The following is a 21776-nucleotide window of genomic DNA, read 5'->3' as shown; positions in this document are numbered from 1 at the left end:
GAAGTAATAACAAGAAATATTATTTTATTGACATTTGTAAATTTAGTTTAAATATCACGCTGAATAAGAATCAAAACCAAAGTCCAACACTAAAAATCAGCGTAAATTGTTAAACTTTTTCAGTACTAGTTTCAATAGTTTTTTTTAACTACCTTTTACAGCTGCTTAAGCGCAAATGAACCAAATAAAGGATGAAGAAAGTTTACATTGATGCAGCTTCATGTCTCATAAGTAATTAAAGAGAAGGCTTGTAGAGGCCTGTTTTGGGGCACAGCTGTTAGAGTAGAATATTGCATTCCTTTTAACTCTCCCATGACAGGAAGAACTTTCCTTCAGGACATGAATTTTATGAAGTGAAAATAATCACAAAGAGACAAATGTAGAGAACACGTTGGATAACTATGTAAACATGCTTATTTTCGAGACGAAGCAGTTCTGCAAAGTGGTTATTGACCGCAAGTGCAGGTCAATGGTTTTCAAATGAATAATATATAATATAAGATTAAAAATCATCTGCTTAATTCTCAGCTATTTAAGTCAGCTACATGAAGGGCTGGTGCTAGAGCCAGTGCAGCCAGTTCAGTCACTCTGGACAGCAGAATTTAGGGGCAGCAAAACGTTTAGCATTTAGTAAAAACTGGATAATAGAATTTATTAACTGCAGAGATTGTACCAGGTGGCAAAAACCCTAGCACCAGCTGTAGCTATTTAAAATCATTCAGAACTACAACATTGTTTTGATACTTGTAAAACAAACCTTATGGCATTTAACCCTTCGCGGCACAGTGTGTCCAGTCTGGACACACCTAAAAATTTCCTTCTGTCCGCACAGAAAAATTGAATGAAAAAGGATTTATATAGGTTACTCTGAACTTTTTTTATTTATAGTAGATGGCAGCTCAACACAAACCACTCCATATATTTTAGCCATGTTTAGTTTTTTAAGACCCTAATTTTTCAAAGAAATATTCCAGATTTTTGTTAGGGTATAAAAGGAATTGTTTCAAAAGAAATTTCTATGTTATTTTTTTTGGCTGTATGCTAATCTCCTTATTCTATATTAATTTTAAATTTTTACCTTGAATCTTGCATAAAATCAAACGGTGAACCCTAGTTGTGCCCAGACCGGGCTCACCGATAATCTAGGACAACTGAGAGTCTGTATTCTTTGTTTCTCCGCATTTTATTGGTCAGTTCATTGACAACAATGCTCATTTCAACATTCTTTTTGAAGCTCTGTTCAATCAGTATGCCACTTTGGGCACGCCCACATAATTAAAACGATAAGTGCTATCTTCACAAAATTTTACTTGTGTACTCCTCTAGGCCTAATTAGACTGCCTACCTTTTTTAAAATCAAAACTCTGACTTTAAAAGGTAGTGTGCCGGAAAGGGTTAATTTAGACATCTGTTTAATTTTTTGATGGTGAATAATGCATGGAGATAATCATCCTGTCTTTAGCTTACAGATTTCAAGAACATTAAGTGCATACAATAATAGCAAATGTTACTGAATGTTCATCTGCACTATGATGTGGTAGTTTAAAAACTAACAGGTTAGCAAATAGTGAGTCATCGCTACATCTTGACTAACTCATAAAATGCAGAAGGAGGCTTAAATAACATTTTATTTTACTCTGTTTGAAGGTAAAGGGAAAACTTGTGCTAAAGATGTAATTTCTGCAATTTGTGGATATTTTAAAATTTTACTTTACTCTGTTTGAACATAAAGGGAAAACTTGTGCTAAAGATGAAATTTCCACAATTTGTGGATATTTTAAATTAACAGAATGCCAATAAAGTAATCTAAGAATACATGTTAAATACAATAAGCTGGTTCATGTATTTAAGGCATTGGCTAGTAAGAATGCTAAAGCTTGAATATATTTTAAAAACAAAGCTGGCTAAAAATACTAACAGCAAGATGCAAATGCCAGAAGCTTATTTACATTCTAATGAGGAAATGGAAAGGAGAAGTTATATTAAAGACTTAAATCACACTAACTGGTTAGTTAATATAAGATAGTTTACAAATCTAATAACCTGGCTTTTGACTTAATTGGTCTCGCTCATTTCGAAGTAGTTAAAGAATGCTGATAATTTGTCCAAGAATTCAAACCAGGCGAACGAGCTGGCCTCATTGTTTTCATGATTTTCTCCATGTGCAATGTATGAGCCACTTTTCCATAGAAAAGTTCTCTGTGAAGACATTCCTTCCATTAGGCAGGTATTCACCGTGTGCTTTATCATATTTAATAACCAATCAACCTAATTTAATCACTATAACTCGCCAAAGCCTGGTGTAGTTTTCCAATCTGGAGGAATATGATACAAACAGTATCAATGGCTGAACAAACTGCCGATGTCACTCAATTTGTATTTTTTCACAGAGTTGACAGACAGAGTAGAAGTTCAGGTGTTTAAATTTTGATTGATGTAAACTTAGCAATATGTCCTTTCAGAAGGAAAAACCTTTAAAATTTTTAAAGTAATATTACAAGAAAAATTTTAATTCTAATATAACAAACGGAAAATGTGACAGAAATAATAATAATGTGAAAATAAATGTAATAGCAATCATAACTTATATTAATTACTAATGATAAGAATTCAAATCTTGACAAATCACAATTTGACTTATGAAAAGTCAAATTAAGTTTATTCAAAATCTTGTGTTTACATAAAAATATATTTTGCTTTGAAAAAAAAAATCCTTGATGATAATCGGGGACCCTTTCAAATAGGAACTACAATTTGTTTGAGGAAGTAATTATGCAGAGAAGGCTATGAAATAACATCTTCAAATAAAAATCTTCAAAATTATTATTATTTGCTACACACAGAAAAGAAGGTAAAAATCTTATATTCTATTAATTTTGGCCACTGTTAAACATTTCTGTAGCAAAATATAGCATGTTTTATTTATGTTTCTTATGTACTGATTGACATGCTCAGAATATGCTATAAGCATTTGCGTACATGATGCACAATTTTGAAACCAAAGAAATAAATTTCGTTGCATATGAAATAAAGTGAAATCAAATAGTAGAGAATTAAATAGTGAAGGCGAAACTATACTTTTATGAAGAAAAAAGAAAATCTTTAAAGTGTTAATATTTTTTATAAATTTAAAAAATAGTATTTTATATAAATATTATTAATAAATATTTATTAGGCATTATTAATAGAAAGGAAAATAAAGAAATTCCTCATGAAAAATCCTCAGTAAAAGTTTATTTATAAATTGAAGGTTCAAAATAACATGCAATTCGTTGAAGATTATAACAAAGTGTGTAAACCACATTTGTCGTTATTATTGCTAATAACAAGCATGGAAGATTTCAAAACATGCTAGTATACAAATGTGTATCTCGAGAAATTTTGAATAAAAAAACACTAATTTCTTGCAGGTATGCCTAGAAATTCATCTACTTTTAAGATGGTGGGGAAAATTTTATAGGTTATAATTAAAAAAGGATTTCAAAAAATTTATAAGAATAGTTTTAAAATGGAAATTTAGAAAATAGATTATTAAAAATGTGTGAGTTTTATTTAGATTAGACATAAATTTCAAGTTCTGAAAATGGGAATCACAAAATTTTAATAAAAAATGAGACATATTTACCACATAAGTGTATACCAAATAACGTTGAGGAGCTAAAATTTGAGACATAATGTTTTAGAAACTACTTGGGTGATTTTTATGGAACTTGGCAATTAGGCATAGAAACCGAATACTGAAAAAAATCATGCCATTTCAGAAAAACTGTTTTTATGTCAAAATACCCATGTTAGAACAATGGTATATATAAATCTAAAGCTATTGTGAGTTGTGCTTTTGAGACATGAAACATGAAAGCTGAACTCCCTCAGTCCATCCAGAGAATATGAAATGTAGGCTGTACTCCTCCTTTTTTTGGGGGGGGGGACTCGGTGTACTTAGATATATTTTGCAGTACTTGACACATCAGCTAAAATAGTTTAGAATAAAGTGATGATTAAGTTCCGTAGATTATTTTCACTTATTGTAAACTGGAAACAACCTTTAAGCTTCAAAATGTTTTGTATTAAAAATTGTTAGAGTTGCAAAGTATTTTTTCATTGCATAATGAATATCCGTGATATTATCACGTAGATGAAGGGATTATACAGAATGAACAGGTAAATACTCAAGATTTTTTATTAACTCGAACTGAGTGAACTACTTATATACAGCTAGTGAACATGCTGGAACATTCCAGACTTGAAATGTTCGGGAAGAATCGGAAGGAAATTTATGTAAATAAGATAACATTAACAAAAATGAAATTTACATGAAAATTGATTATCAGGCATCTTGCCGTTGACGGGTTTTGAACCAGGGACCTTCGGGTTTCGAGTCCTGAGTCTTCTCCGCTAAGCTATGAGGAAGGTTGGTCGAAAAGAGCAATTTTTGCTACAATATAATTTACTAGTATGCATATTGTTAGTACCTGCTTACTTTTTGTGTTTGGATATACTTAATATAATAATTTACTGTAAACGTGCATAGTCAGATTAGAACAATTAAAAAAAAAAAAAAAAAAAAAAAAAAAAAAAAACCAGTATGAAATTACTGTAAACTGTGCAAGAAAATAATGCAAAATATTAAAGCTTTCAGATGACTCATACTGCATAAAAGGCAGATATTTTAAAATTGTAAATTGTAAATGACCTACAAATTTAGTTTCATTAAATCTAAAATTTTCAAAATAATCTTTTGTAAAAAGTTGAAGAGAGAATTACTTCAATTATTCACCCATATTTTATAGCCCTAAGCAGAATATATTGAAAGAAAAAGCATAACTAAGTAATTATATGATTTCATTTTTCTGTCAATGAAGATCATGTAGTTTTATCTTCTTATTGAAATTTTCTGTTGGGAATCAAAACGGCATGATTTTGTTGAATTAATCAAATGCATATATTCAAAAATTCTGGATCTGTTGGATGCAGATTTATATTACATGTGTTCACCTCTGTGTAACAAAATCTCACCACACAATTTTCTTTCAAAACAACAATCTGTCTGTGAGCTTTCAATTAACATAGTACAAAGTTAATGAGGGAAACAAACTGTCAGATACTAAATGATATTACTTGAAAATGTACTGCAATGGAAAATGGACTGTTTAATCATAAACTATGTAGAATACTGTGTTGAATGTTTCTGAGATATCCTCTGTTGCTTTTAATACATTAGTATCATGCATTTTTTAGAACAGCACTTCACAGAACAGCATAAGAATTTTTTTTACCTTCATGTTATATTTATGTATGTCATATTTAGAATAAGAGCATTTTAATTCTCTTTGGTACTTGATTTGATTCAGTTTAGTAGTGGTGTTTTTGTACATGTTTATAGTTTTCTGCCATAAAAATATTTAATAAATTCATAGAACGAAAGTAATACTTATTTCATAAATCTAGAGAAAATTAGAGTGGAAAAGAAAATATAATAATTGACCAATCTTGTCAGTTTTAAAATAAATATTCACCTTCATTTAGGTGCTTGAAAAATTAATATTTTGAGTTTTAAATTATAGTCCAGAACCTCATGATATCTTTGAAAAAAAGAATTATTGATATTTATTATTGCATATCTTGTATAATGTCAGTTGTCCATATCAGTTCCATCACTTGCCTATTTGCAATAAGTTTTTATAATAAAACCTGGGTGTAATTTTAAGAACTATTGGTGAAGGGCGTATTTTTGGTGTAAGACTGAAATATGTAACAGTAATAGCAGGTAATAAAAAGGTTTAAAGTAATAGTAGAGTGATAATAGCAATGGGAAAACTTATTTTAAAATGCATTCAGTTAATCCTGTGTGTGTAAATTCAGTACTATACAATTCATTGAAAAGTTTATATTATTGAAAACTATGTAATAGAAAATAGTATGTTATGTAAATCTTTAACCAATATATTTTGGACAGTTTATATAGTATCAGTGAGATTTTATATATAAAATTGTTTACATTGTTTCTCAATGATGTTTACAGTGTTTCTCAGTGAAAATCAATGATTTCTGATCACTGCTTAAAAAAATATTCATAGTGACAGAAAATTTCATTTAAACTTAAGCCAGTGGATTAAAGTTCTAAAAATTCCAAAGTGAATAATCAAGTGAACACTGAATATGCCGAATTTAATGAGCATTTACTCTTTCATTCAATTTCAGGATGAAATTAAATTAATTAAATTTTATATGTGTCGTACATAAAAAAGTTATCCAATATATATTATTGTTCAACATTAGTATATTCTTTATTGTTTCAAAATAATTCAATATTTATTTTATTTCGAATCAATACAAGTAAAATTTGATTTGTAGAAAGACTAGTGATATTAAAATGTATAAGAAAGAAGTGCATTTTTATTTTAAATAAAACAATGAAAGCTTCTTGCAAATCTAATATTTCATCAGAAATATAATTTTAATGCTCAGTCATGAACAGTTGAAATTTCACATAGACTCAAAACATGCCTCAAATGAGACAATTTTAGAAAAGTGGAAATCAAATTTAAAAGAAGAAAAAAGAAAAAAGGGGAGGTAACCCGATAAAATTGTAATTGCGAACAAACAATGAAAGATGTTTGTAATTTCCTTCATATTAAATATGTCTAAGGACGTTTTTTGGGATCTTTTAAATAGGATTGTGTTAAAAAATAGGTTAAACTTCACTTATGTATTTTCTTCTTTATTCAGTACATTTCTTTTTACTGAGAAAACTAAGATGCTACATTTTTAGTAAATGATAGCTAGAACCAGTAGACAAGTGAGAAAAGTACTGAAAGTAGTAATTTAATTCAGGTTCAGATCTTGATTGAATGGATTAGCTTTATGAGCACTTTCTTGATTTTTCCATGTTTAACATGAATGTTAGTCATTTTCTCTTAGGATGCTAGCTCTTGAGACAGATAGTACTAAAGTCTTTTGTTGCAATCAAATTATTCAGTTCAGTCTCGGCAAATGACTGTCTAAAATCTTCAAGCACTACTTATTCTTCTTTAGATTAAAAATAATGGTAATAAAATTTAATTTTGATCACAGTTTTGCATGTTGTTAGGTTTTGGGAACAGGAAGTATTGAAAAATCAGCTATTCTCTCCATGGGAAATTTAATCAGAGTCTTCTACTGCTTGCTGGATATAGCTGCCTCAAGAGCATATGCTGAAAATATTTTTAATTCTATACATTATTCCTATATTTAAATCCACTTAGAAGTTTAGTCAATTTTTTGACTCCGTAGAATATGCGGTCATTGATAACATTTCTCACTGCAATTCTTAAATTTTTAACTAATAACATTTAATTGTGTAATTTCATATTGTAACTGTTTCAGTTCTTACATTATGGTCATATTTGTATATAACCCTGAAATAAAGAAAATTTTTAAATCTTTATACTGTTTAAAATTATAATTTAAAATAGTATGATTTAGAAAAGTAAATTATTTACAAAATTCTCTAAATATTTTAAACAGAAAATGTGAATGCATGCAAAAGAAAGAGGTTCTTTTTAATCATTACCAAGCTATTCATTAGATATTAGGTCATTTATTTTTACATGCTTATGGATATATGTAGATTACCAAATTATATAAAAGTTTTATTACATTTTCAAATTATGTTTTTCTTATTTGGGTTTCATGTTTTCTAAGCGATTCATTAATTACTACCATAGCCTACTGTCTTCTATAGAATCTTGTCTGGCGAAGATGCATATTATTAATATATATTTTTTAACTGCATTATTTCCTACTGTTTTATTTTTTACGAAAAGAGTAATTAAAAATCTAGTTTATTGTTTATGGCATTTACTAGTTTTTATTTGTATGCATTTGAGTAATCTAGAAACATCCAACAGGCACATTTGTCTATCAAATTAAGATTACTGTAGCAAATTTCAGACAGAATTTATTGAAGCTTTTTGTTCAGTGAAGGCCATTTGAAAAATTATTTAATTTGCATAATTCTTAATTATTTTTACAAATAATTTTCTATGATGCTAAAATACAATCCAAAGTCCAAATGTCATTTAATTACTGTTTATTTCATGTATTAATGATTATATTTGTTAAGTGATTTAATGACTTGAAATTAAGCAAAACAACAACCTTATATTTGACATAGATTTAAAAGAATATTCAATCTTATGTTTGACAGAGAATAAAATCTATGCCAAATAGAAAGTTGCTGTTTTGCTTAATTTTAAATTTTTGGTGTGTTTTTTCTCTCTTGGTTTAATGATGTTTATAATTTTTAGTCGTATATATTATGCAGCAGCTATCAGTATTCAGTGAATGTTTCATTCACTTTTAGACATTTTCTCATCGTTTTTAAGAAGCATCAGAGAGATGTAATTTGCTGTCTGAAACCGTGTATTCTGTGTAAAAGAAATATTTTAAATGTCAGATTTAATAAATGAAGTACTTGATTAAACAATGCTATATAATGTAACATATTTTATTCTTGTGATATCTAATAATGATTTATGACCTATTGAAAATTTTGATATTTTATCTGTTATTTTTATAGAAATGTAACAAATGCATTAACTTATCTATTTAAAAAAAATATGCATGAAAAGTCTTGCATGTTATGCTGTTTTATCTCATTTAAAATTTTATTACTGCCATTTAATACTTTTCAGAAACTTTAGTTTTTTCTGTCTGTTCTAATAATACTAAACTCTTATTTTGCATTCTTTTGATATTGGTTTGTAATATCTAAATTTCTGGTATTCAGAGCTGATTTATTTCCTGGTATTATGGGTTGTGATAGATTCTTTTACTTTAGCATGCAATTTTTATTTACCTTATTGGAGGAATTTTACTGCTATATATTTTTATTAATGAGCTTAATTCCTATATTCATGCATTTTTATTTCTATTATTGATACCTTTTACTACTATGCCTTCCCGAGACCTTAACCTTGACACTTACTGTAGTTTTTTTTTATTTTTTTTATTTTTATTTTAGAGTACATAGTGTTTTGTAACTTATTTCTATCTAATAGCTATATGGCTGGTTTCAAAGAAAAATTAACAACTTGGTTCTTTTTTATTATAATTGTATAGAATTAATGGGAAAATTTTAGAGTAAATCATAATGGTGTATAATAATTTTGTTACGATCTTAAATACTTTGCTGAACTTTATATTTCATGGCATTTCATCGAACTTTAAATTTTTCTTTGGAAATACTATCGTTTAGTTCTTTAGTGACAATTTATTATGGCTTCATTATGGGTGCTTATTGTATATGTTATCTTGGCTTGTTTGAGCTTTGACCACTCAACTTAGTTTTATTTAGAGTTGACTGGTATTTCATTATTTAGAAGGTTTTCTTTCATAAAATTTTAAATGGGAAAAAAAAAAAAAAAAAAAAAAAAAAAAAAAAAAAAAAAGCTTTTTATTCTTAAACTGTGTTTTCTTTGATATTTTTCTCTGTTTGCTTTGGTGTTCTTAAAAGTTCCAATTTTAAATCAATGGCAGCTTAAGTGATGTTAAGGTTATGTATCAGTCAGTATCTCTAATTTTTAGTTCTTTTAGACTTGGACAAATTTTCTACTGTTTCAGCCTTTTAGAACAGAAATGGTAAGTATGCCTTAAATTTTTTCACATGTCAGCACAGTACCATCCATATGAGTACTGCGACAAGTGATGACATATCATATCGATTGCTTACCAAGTGCTATTAATTATTTTACAAGTTGCGAGAGAAATCATAATCAAAAGATTCGAGTTCGAGTTAGTGTTTGTTAAAATACGTGTTCTGTGAGTTGCAAAGTCATGGCCTCAGTAGGGAATAATGCATAAATGAATAATGAATAATTTTATAAATTTAGAAAGCCTTCTTAAGCAATCGTTATGGATATCAGGTGGTTCTGGCTTCTGCCAAGGATCCCTGAGACCTTAATAGATTTAATGTTATACCTCATTTTTTAGGGTGGTATGTACGTGTTCCAAGTGTTTGACTATTACTCGGCAAGTGGTATGACTCTGCTGTGGTTCTGTGTCTTTGAGTGCGGAGCTGTTGCCTGGGTATACGGTACGTAACAGTGGTGGCTGTTTCTAACAAACCTCTAATCTCTGTCCCTAGTCTCTAAAAGGTTTGCCAACCAGTTTCACCTCTCTGACAGTTTTCTGTTCCAAAAGTTACATTTTGTTCCCTTGCGCATTTAACTCCTTACCTTCTTTACTAACCCATGTTATTATGAAATGAACTCAAAAGTAGAATTTCTAGAAAGGTGTTTCTTTAAAAATATGAGACATCAGTTTTTGCTTTGTTTGGAAAGGTTCTTCAGACATTAATAGTTGTCATAATCAGTGCTGTAAATAAATCTTAATTATATGTAATATAAAGTAGTATTTCACATGAAGCTGTACAAACCTTTTTTTTCCTTCTTTATAATTTAATTTGCTCTAAATTCATTTGTTATACATAGTTATCACTATGCTTTAAAAATGTAATTTTTTATGAGTTTGTTTTGAATTTTTCATAAAGCATTTCCCCTTTATATTTCAACTTTACTTTTTTATTTAAGTTATTATGTATGTAGAAGCTTTCCAACCAAATCTGTTTTGAATTTTCAATTTCAAAGATTAAAATTCTCAAATTTTAAAATTTTAGAGAATTTTTGCTGTTTGTAGGGGAAGAAATTCTCATTTATGAAATATTCAAGCAGAAAGTGTTAAATTTTCTAATGAATAAAAACAAAATAAAAATTTTAAAATGTGCATATAACTTATCAAAATTTAAATAACTGAAATATGCTAAAACATCATCCATTACTAAATTTTCAAAATTGACCTTAACTTCCCTTAATTCTTATTTTTGCAAAATAAAGTTTCTAGTGCACTGGTTGGCTGTAAAATAGGCCAGAGATTACAAAAAGGTTAGGTGTGTTTATGTTGCGGTTGCTGACTGTCCTTCGAGCAGGATCAATGTTATCATTGCTGCTTTGGAAGGACAGTGTTAAGGTATTCTGTAGTGTTATTTGTGAAATGGTGGGTGCTTGACTGTCCTTCAAGCAGGACAAATGCTTTGGAAGGACAGTGTTATAAAAATATGCATAGAATTCCAGCCTGTGTACTCAATTTACTTAGTTATAAAAAATATCCCCAGGTTTTGAATGGCTTCTGGTTTCCTTTAAGTATCCAGTTGCTTTTTTCCCAGGGTGTGAATTATACGTAAAAATAAAATAAAAATTATTTGTTATGTAAAAGCCAAAATAAAATCCCTTCTGCATTTTATTTTTAAAATTATATAAGCTATCTTTCTTTATTAATAAGTTTAAAAAATATATTATGAAAATTAGCCATGTGTAATTCACACTCTGACAACATTTAATATTTAAAAATTTTTTGAGTATTTTAATATATATATATATATATTACCCTGATATTGTTGTATATGTTTAAAAGATATATTGCACTTTTGGCAATTAGAATTGAATGTATAAAAGCTAAGTCATTTTATTAGTTGTATTTCTAAATATTTTAAAAATTATCAAGAACATTTAGATTTAAATTATCAAGAACATTTATAAAACCTCATATTGAATTTTGTACTTAAATTTTAAACATAAATTTTATATTGATTTTATTTTATATCACAGTTTTATATGAAAAAATGTTTTACAATGTATCATTGAGTCATTATATAAGCAGACTTTTTCATTTAATAATATGCGTATAGTGTCATTTTATATGTTAATTTTCAAATAAGTGCATTTTAAAAAGCAATATTAAAAAAATTCCCTTTTAACATAATAATTAAACACAATATATGAATTTTTTTTCTGTAAAGTTAATTATCTAAAAAATATAGCATGCTTAACTATTTTAAAGAGAAGTGTTAGGCAGTATTTTCACCACTGTTTATCCATTATTCTCCACAATTGATCTGTTCTGATAGGTGTAAATCGATTCTATGACAACATTGAAGAAATGCTGGGTTTCCGGATTAACCCATGGCTCATGATATGCTGGAAATTCCTATCTCCTCTTGTTACTGGTGTAAGTTGATATACTTTGTATTAAAATTTTTATGCTTAATGTAAGTGAAATTCATAAAAAGATTATTTTGTTGCACTTATTGTATGAAATAAATGAATGATCCATTTTTTTAAAATTTTTTTACGTCAACTGCTAAAACAGGTAAAAATGTTAGAAGAAAGAGTAATATTAAAGTTTCAGTTTTAAGGTGTTTTATGATGTTACTTGTGAAATGGTGAATGGAAATTGTATATTAAGGCTATGAAAGACTATATGCATTCAGTCATAAGCAATAGAAGACTTTAAAGTACTTGTTAGAAATCAGAAATTTTAGTTTATTAATTTATTTTATGGTTTGAAATTATTTTTTAACTCATATTCCTTATTGTCATTTTTGTGTAATTTATTTATTAATATGAAGAAATATCATTGAAGTTTTCCCTGTCTTTAAGTTAAGTATTCAATATAAATATTCTAACATGTGCTCAAAAATGTGGCAAGTTGGTGAAATTGTTTTTGTTATGGATCTTTTGATGTGTGAGAGGAATTAAATAAAGTGAGTATTTTTAATGTCAGGGCAGGAAATAAAAAAATGTGGTGGTTTTGATTTCACGCTTTGTAAATTATTGGACTATTATTATTATTATTATTTTTTGTAGTATAAAAAGTTTTTATGTACTATAGGTATCAAACTTTACCAAATGAAGTTAGTATTTTTATCATTAGCCATGAAATAAAAGAAAATTATATGGTAGTTTTAGTTTTACTCTTGCTAAGTTGTTCAAATATTACTGTACCATTGTGGTATGAAAATATAAATAAATTATCAACACTTTTCATCAGGTTTGATTGTTCTGTATAATTCTTTAAAGCTTGTTCATTGAAATTTGCATTAACGTTTTCTTATAAAGGATGATATGGCGAGTTCGACGACTATTTTCAAAAAGATTCATTATTGTAATATCCATAGAAACAACTAAAAATGCAATTTTAAATGTGAATATGATGGTAAAAAATACAATTTACAAATAACACTGCAAAAGCAATTAAAAATACTCTTTAAAATACAAAAATGGTAGATTAAACAAACTCTATATTATATATTACTGCTTTTCATCCCATGTACACAATAAACTGTTTTTGCTTTAAAAAAAATATTGGAGAATTGCAGAAACTCGGCATACTGCATCTTAAATACTGTAAATATTATATGAGATAATACTACTTTTTCCTCATGTGAGCAGTAATCTTTTTTTTCCAAATGAAAAACACAGAAAATTGCAGAAACTCAGCATTGGGTGCACTAAATACCCTATATATTTTATCATATGATACATTACTGCTTTTCTTCTCATCTATGCAGCAGTCTGTTTTCTCTTTAAAAAAAAATGGAGAATTGTACATACCCGCAGTGATTATCATACATTTTTAAATAAAGCTTCTCTGATGCATTAAAAAAAAACTTACCCTTTTCAAGAAATTAATTATTATTAATTATAATTATTAAAAGGATAAACTTTCTTTATGGCCTCTATGAATTCTAATATTCTTGTTGAAGATTATACTTACGCATTTTATGCAATGTATATTTGACAAGATAAGAATCAAATTAATCCTTACACTTGTGCTATGTATAGATCTTTTAATAGAACTCCATGAAGCTTTAATAGAATTTTTGTGCACACCAGAAACAGATCTTTAAATTATAAATGTGGGCCACTAAACCCCTTCATTCTCAAGACAATTACATATCTTTCGGCAATATGAAATAAGCCCTGATCACTGCTTTATTTCTTTGAATAACTTTTAGAAGAGTTACCTTTATTCTCTCGTCAACAACATAAAAAAACTATCAAATTTTCTCCCTTTTCAACTCCTCCAAATACCTATGTATACAGTGTGCAGCCCCTCCCCCCAAAAAAAACAGTTCTATCTTATCTCCCGTTCTACTGGGCTGTTTGAAAAAATTTAACATTGTCTCGAAAGTGCGACTTAGGATATTTATTACATTTATATATAGCAGGGATGGCCAAACTTCAAGATAATGGAAGCCACATGATAGATTTTATGAACGTTCAAGAGCCGCAAGTCCAAATTTATATCGTTTCAAAAATAATGAGAGAAGTTTTGAATATACGTAAACTTTTGAAGTAAATTAATGAACATTTGATTAATATGATTACATATAAATATGAATAAATGCGTCTTATCTACTGTTTAGTGTTAAAAAAATTTAAGTCCTAAGAAAATAAAAATTGTAACTCTTGTACAGAATACCTGAGCATTTCTTCTTCAGGCAGAGAAACCAAATATTTTCTTCTGGTTTCCTTTGTACCTCTCTGTTTATAACTATTATTCTTTTATTTTAGTAGAAGTAAAATGAATTGGAAGCATATTCATTGCTCTTTAATTACATAAAAAATTTTATTTGAGTATAGTGGAACCTCGAGATATGAGCACTTCACCATACAAGAAATTCAAGATATGAGGAAAGTATGAACGAAAAATTCATCTCTGAATACAAGCAATGTGCCAGGTTGTTGGTATGTATGGCGCGTTTCCCGTTCCGGCCCGACTCTGGGAATACCTCGTCAGATCACTTGGTGTTCTTTAAACTGTGTGTTTGTGCGCTTGTGAGTTAATTGTTTTTTTACATTTAAAGTGAAAATAATTACTTCATGATGCCTTCCAAGAAGATTGTTGCCTCAGATAGTGCTGCAAAGAAAAAGAAGGAAGCCATGGCCATTGAAATTAAGGAAGAAATCATAGATAAAGCATGGTGCAAGAGTGATGGAATTGGCAGAGACTTACGGCTGTTCGACATCGAAGATGTAGACTATTCTGAAGAAGGAAGAAATTAAGAAACTTGATGTGGCCAAAGGAGTTATTTCCAAGCACCGTTCAATGGAGAAGCTGTTGTTGGTGTGTATTAACGAAAAGGCGATTTGGTGTCGGAAGCTATCATTTGCGCTAAGGCTAAGAATCTGTACTTGGACCTTCTCTGAAAAAAAAACACCAGGTACGTCGACTGAAGATGAGAAGGTAATGAGATTTGGGGGGGTGCGGAACGGATTAACTGGATTTCCATTATTTTCAGTGGGGAATTTTGTTTCTAGATACGAGAGATTCGCTTGTTTCTAGATACGAGAGATTCGCTATACGAGCTCAGTGCTGGAACGAATTAAACTCTTATCTCGAGGTTCCTCTGTATACTGCAAATCATTATTTAAAAGAATTTTTTTTTTTTTTTTTTTACTCATGAGCAGTCTTTTAGAAAGGGTAAATTAAATGCTACACGTCAATGCACGCTGCAGAGAAACTATTATTCAAGGAAGAAAAGTTATTTAAAAGTAAGCTATTAACTTGTTTAGGCCTTTTTTCTTAAAAAATAATTTTGTTTCTTCACACAATTAACATAAGAACTAGCATACTGAGATCATTTGAATGTTTGGATCCTAACGTAAGAAATCGTTAAAAAATTTTTTCCCTTTGGAATAACTACTTTTACCGATTCCCTAATATAGAAGATTTCACCAAAAGAGAATGTGATTGCAATTTCAGTGGTACAGTAGAAGTCCAGAAATCCACAAAGCTTGGTACCAGAGGTTGTGCGGATTTTAGGATTTTGCAGATTTCGAGACAGAAAATATAAATCATAATATTGATGCTAAAAGTGCAAAATAAATAAGGCATATTAGATACATTTAATTAAATTATTATATACATTATTGCAATAATTTATTATATGCATTAAATTATTATTACATATATAAATTGATTATATTATTCATTTACATTAGGCTCCTCTATTTTAAATCAATATAAATCTGCTTCCCCTTTTCTCTCAGGAGCAGTCCTGAAATTTGTACCCCATCACTCAGGCGGCTGCCAGAACCACTCGTACGAGACAGCATTGAGTTTGCCGATTTCGCCTCATGTAAAGATTTCCGGTTTTGGAGTTCGAATCACTGTTGCTGTAAAATTTTAACAGCTTTTCTTTATTTTTCCGTATATCATACGCAGTCCGTGTTGCAATTCCATACGATTCTGCTCTGCCTTTCATCTTTTGCAGGATTTCCTCTTTTTGTATTACCACCAGTGCAATGTGTTTAAAAAGTGTTGAAATTTAAAATATTTTTAATTTATCCACAAAATATCTGGATAATAGTAATAAAAAAAAAGGCATCACTAAACAATCTCCTGAAATTACAGCTCAGAAGTACAACAATGTGAATCGTGTATTTGAAAGAAAAGTTAAGTGAATGATCTGCTTTTTTACCTCTATGCGGACTGGAGGGGAAAAAAACTTTTATCATGATGTCAATAATTTGGTATTTCCGTTGTGACTCATTTTATTCAGTCATTATGATGTCATTTATCCGGTAAGTATTTTTCTGCGATATTTCGTGCTCCATGTTGCAGTTTCCGAAACCTATAAACTGAATGTTTATATTTTGGGGAGGCAATGCGGATTTCGGGAGTTGGCCGATTTCAGGTCGGCGGATTTTCGGTATTTGATTGTATTTGAATAATCAGTATCCCTCATGACGGCACTGACTGATATAGAATTTCAGCGTGGCATCCAATGGAATCTGCCAGAATTTGTTAGTAATCAGTACACTGCACATCATTGAAAATTCTTGAAATTATGTATCAAATCGACCCAATGATTTTGGATATACATAATGAATTATAGAATAGGTGCATTACTGAAAATTTTTGAAACTATCTCTCAAATCGTACCGATAATTTTGGGCACAGACAACAAAGTTTCTGCGCATCATTGAAAATTCTTGAAACTATGTCTCAAATCACCCCGATAATTCTGGACATAGATAATGAAGTTCATTCGCGTCATTGAAAATTCTTGAAACCACCTCTTGAATCATTACGATAATTCTGGACATACATAAGCTATTGCTGATAAATTTGGTAGTACATGCCGGGCTGTGTAAATGCTTCACCAAGCACTTAGCTGCTTTTCAAATACATGGCAAATCGAAGCTAATGCTACAATAAGAAAACTTACCTGCCACTACTATAATGAATTTATTTCACAAATGCAGATATAACATAAATGCGCAATTCTTCATATTTCTACGGACATGTCCAGTTGTTCAATGTGAAGGCCTATTGTAACATAGCAAACGTCTGCACAATAATTTAGTTCCTGAGCTCTTGCCAAATAAATGTACGGATCCACAAAGGGACTGGACTTATAAAGGCTGTCAAATGACTTACCGTCTCGTCTTGAATTTCTAAGTAAATTAATCAAAATACGTACATGGCAATAAATAACAGGAATCTCAGCGATGAGTAAAACGCGTACATGAACTTGTAATAACAGAAGGCGAAAGTTCTGTTTTGCAGTCTCGCAGAAATGATATTCTTATTGTGCATGCGTGAAGATGAGAACTCGAAGCGCCGAAGAAATGTGGTGGTGGGAGAGGTAGCCCCACACCATCTCCCATCTTGGAAAAAGAAAATCCGCTAAAAACCTGAAAAAGAGAGAAAAAATTAGTCTTCTACAAATCGTTTGGGGAAGTGGACACGACGTCCTGAACGAGTTTGATACTTTGCTTTCATAGGAGCACTTTTTTCAGGTGGCTGTTCCTTTACTGAATAGGTTGGTTGCTGCGATGAGGCCTTATCCACATCAGTTAACCTAGGAGGTTCAGATACATCATCTGGGACTAAATAAGCAGGTTTTACTCAGTAGATAGACATAGTGATATCATGCTCTTTTTTAGATATGTTAAAAGTTTTATCACCACGTCGAAGTACTTTGCGCGGACCCATGTAAGGTGTATGCAAGGAGGGTTTTACCGTGTCTACACGTAGAAAAACATGAGAACATTTATCTAAGTTTTTATACACAAAGATCTGTTTTTTAGAGTGATTGGTAGTAGCAGTCGGGTGAAGATTTTCTAGATTATCATTCAATTTTTTTAGGAAGTCTCTCCTTGGAATGTTGCTGTCAGGAGGCATAAAGATTTGTCTCGGAAGACGCTAAGTTTGACCATACACCAGTTCGCCTGGAGAGCAGTTAAGTTCCCCTTTGAAAGCAGTCCGAAGTCCCAGAAGAACTGAAGGCAATGCGTTAGTCCAGTGTACTGATGTGTGACACATTATGGATTGCTTTAGGGATCTCTGCCGCCTTGTGAGTAGTGATATGCGGTGGTGTGAGAAAGGCGAATACCAAAGTTCTTGGCTAGTTCTCGAAAGCGTTCACTACGAAATTGACTACCACGATCAATGGTGATCTGAGCAGGCACACCGAATCTTGAGATCCAGCCAGCATAAAGAGCAGTGGCGACGGTATCTGCTCGTTTTCAATGGATATGCTTCAGGCCAGCGAGTATACCTGTCGATGCATGTCAGACAGTAAGACAGTTGAGATGTCAGACAGTAAGTCAGTTGAGATGATGGAAGAGGTCCAAGCAAATCTATATTGATGTGAGAAAAAGTTCATTTGGAACTACAAAAGTAGTTAAAGGAGAGTGTACATGACGAGACACTTTAGCTTTTGACATTGTAGGCAAGTTTTAGAAGTTCGTGACATCCTTTTTCATTCCTGGCCAGACAAATCGGTCACTAATTAACTTCAGCATTGCTTTAGGTCCAGGATGGGAAAGATTATGCAGAGCTGAAAAGACAAGTTTTCTATGACTGTCTGGAACAAAAAGACGGATTTTACCATGTGAAATGTCGCAATACAATTCTATAGAACTGTCAGACACTTTTAACTTCTTTAATTATAGAACTGGATTTTCTTTGTCTAAAAAGAATTGAAGTACAGTGTCACTCTGTTGTGCTTTCGACATAGATTCGTATTTAATAGGAATGACATTAGCAACCATTTCGATACAAGAAAAGAGCATCGGCTGGTTCATTTTCTGCACCACTCACATGTTGAATATCAGTAGTGAACTGGCCGATGAAATTAAGTTAATTAATTTGTCAAGGTGAGAGCTTGTCATACTTTTTGAAAAATTCTTTTCTGAGTGGCTTATGATCTGTAAATATTTGAAAGTTCGTACATTCAAGCAGATATCTGAAGTATTTGATAGCGGCAAATATTGCTAACAGCTCTCGGTCGTACATACTGTACTTTTGTTCCGTATCGCTCAATTTTCTGGAGTAAAATCGTAATGGTTCCCATGTTTGAGCATTGAGTTGTTGGACGCAAGTGCCTATGGCTTTGTCTGATGCAGGGGCGTAGCTACAGGGGTGCAAGGGGGCATCTGTCCCCGGGCGCAGAATCCAAGGGGCGCCAAACTGATGTTACGACATTTTAGAATTAAATGTTTTCCATCTGTTGATTTTTCCGTTAAATCCTATGTGATGTATCTGACGTCGAATCTAAAATTTTCTGAAGAACACAAAAACCTTGTCTAAAACTTAAAGGTTTATTTAACTGGAACTTCAACACTGATGAAAACTTAACATCATAAACGAAAACTTAACATCTTGGGTAGAAAACATTCAAAGTGCTTTAAAGTAACAGCTATGACGGCACGGTGAAGAACACTTTCTTTTAAAAGACAGAATCCATCTAGCCCTTTCGGCATATATCTCCATTCGCTGGATTCAGACTTCCGCTCCTACGTGTTTTGGACTTAAACGGCCGGACTGGAACTGGACTGGATCAGGACCGGAACAGGACTGGAAGCGAAACAAGACGGGAACCGGAATCTCTCATCCCCTGGCTTCTCCCCCGGGCAGGTCTATTCTGGCTCGAACTAAAATGAACTGCGGTGCCACTAAGGAAAGCACCTCCTTTTATTGACGGCGGTTGCCGTTACTACAGGCGATTATGCAAATATTTAACATCCTTCCACCTAAGGGGGAAAAAAAGTGAACTTTCACAACAAAGTAAAACAATTGTAAAGAGCCTTAATATGCCAGTCGGTCCGGCGGAGTTACAGTTCTACCAGATCGTGTTACAGGTCTCACAGATTTATCATCTACATTGAGTTTAAGTTCAGACAACGAATCTTGTTTTTCATTCTGCAGCTTCACGGGTACACCATATTGCGCTACCTCTAAAGGATACAGAGTTCGAACCACTTTAAGCAAAATTCCATTTCGGGTCTTTACTCTTGCAAGCCGATTTATTCCATCAGGTCCTGGAAATAGTTCTATGACACGACCAAGTTGCCAAAAAAGTCTTTTGTCACTACTACCGATCAAAACAATATCATCTAATTTAAAAGTAACTTTCCTTTCAGCTCTTTTATGCGAAACCTTGAGAATTCCCAAATATTCTTTACGAAATCTATTTTTAAATGCTTCTCTTACAGTTTAAATATACTGAAATCTTCTTTGTAAATTACTTGATTTAATACCATATTTTTTATCCCGCAAACTACTAGTTCTAATTTCTTTCTAAATTCAGGATCGGAAGGAATTACTGTCAACGGTCGGTCAATAAGAATCGCTTCACAATCACACAGTATCGTGTACATTTCTTCATAATTTAAACAAGCATGTTTAAGAACTTTTTTAAGGACTTGCTTCATCATTCCGATCAGACGTTCCCAACGAACCACAAGGGGAAACTCTAGACCTAGCCTGAAGCAACTGGACTTTAACTCAGTTTCTTCTACACGAATGAAAACTGCTGCATACGGTGCTTGACTGGCGTCACAGAAAACATGTATTGAACACCGTTTTGGCTGATATCGTATCCACCTTGGAATTTTAATGTTTTTCAAAAGAGAAATGTCTTTCACCCATTTCAAAAATTTACTTTTAATTTCAGTGTTAACTTCTTCGTCCCATTTTACTTTTGTTTCCCATGTACACTGTAATAACATCTTAGGTAATATAAGGACTGGACATGTTATACCGATGGGATCAAATACTCTATGGGCTATTGCCAAAATACTTCTTTTCGTGACTTTCTCGAAACAGAGATTTTGCAAATTAGCAACATTTATTTGATGAGTATCGCCTTGTCTTTCCCATAACAAACCTAATACGTTCGCAATAGTTTCTGTTTTTAAACTACAGTCGGTATATTCCCAACCCCGTAATTCAAATTTTCGTTCTGCCATAACATTTGAAGATACTTTCATGAAGCGCTGTAATTCATCTTCACTTCCGACACTTGTTACACAGTTATCAACATAGAAACTCTTCATTAATTTAACAATAATGTTGGAAGGATATTTTACATCTGCATCATTTTTCTCTAAAATTGAATTTAGGTGATATTTAATAACAGCTCCAAGTAAAAATGGACTACTGGTTACACCAAATACAACTCGACAATGACGAAAATGCTTCAAGCCATCTTCACCCTTTATCCAAAGAAATTGGAGGAAGTTTCTGTCACTAGAATTCAGGCCAATTTGTAGAATGGCCTTACGAATATCAGAAATCACCCCTATTTTTTCTTGGCGAAATCTATTTAAGATTGTAGGAATAAATGCAATAAGGTTTAATCCTTTTTCAAGACAATCGTTGAGACTTGGAGAACCCTTTGCTTTAGACGAAGCGTCAAATACTGGCCGTAACTTCGTAGTACTATGTTCCTTAACAACATGTCTATGTGGCAAAGAATGATGGGGTAAATCTAGTAATTCATTTACGGGTACTTCCTCTATTATGCCCTCTTTGAGCCATTCTTGGAATATATTTTCATACTCTTGGCGAAGATTATCTAGTTCAAGTTGCTTAATCGTACCGTGCAACCTTTTAAGCGATAACTCAAAATTATCCGACAGGGAAGGGTGCCCTTCCAACCA

At 31.2% G+C, this 21776-nt stretch overlaps 1 protein-coding gene across 2 annotated transcripts in view; it reads left to right on the top strand.

The window, feature by feature from the left end:
- The window catches only part of LOC118189107 (sodium- and chloride-dependent taurine transporter-like), a 256046-nt gene that overhangs the window by 203905 nt on the left and 30365 nt on the right, over positions 1–21776 (top strand). The window contains exons 10-11 of one of the 2 annotated variants that reach the window (XM_035359655.2): positions 9973–10075; positions 11945–12045. In XM_035359655.2, coding sequence (XP_035215546.1) covers positions 9973–10075; positions 11945–12045 — 204 coding nt within the window. Of the gene's footprint in view, positions 1–7090; positions 7425–9972; positions 10076–11944; positions 12046–21776 lie in introns of those variants that run through there. The other variant, XM_035359656.2, reaches the window with a different exon arrangement.

Source organism: Stegodyphus dumicola, chromosome 8 (assembly GCF_044657685.1).
Source record: "Stegodyphus dumicola isolate Sdum_Otavi_A_Nest chromosome 8, ASM4465768v1".
In the NCBI taxonomy this organism is placed as follows: domain Eukaryota; kingdom Metazoa; phylum Arthropoda; class Arachnida; order Araneae; family Eresidae; genus Stegodyphus; species Stegodyphus dumicola.
The sequence above is the reverse complement of the archived record's forward strand: the minus strand, read 5'-3'. Positions and strand labels throughout refer to the sequence as shown.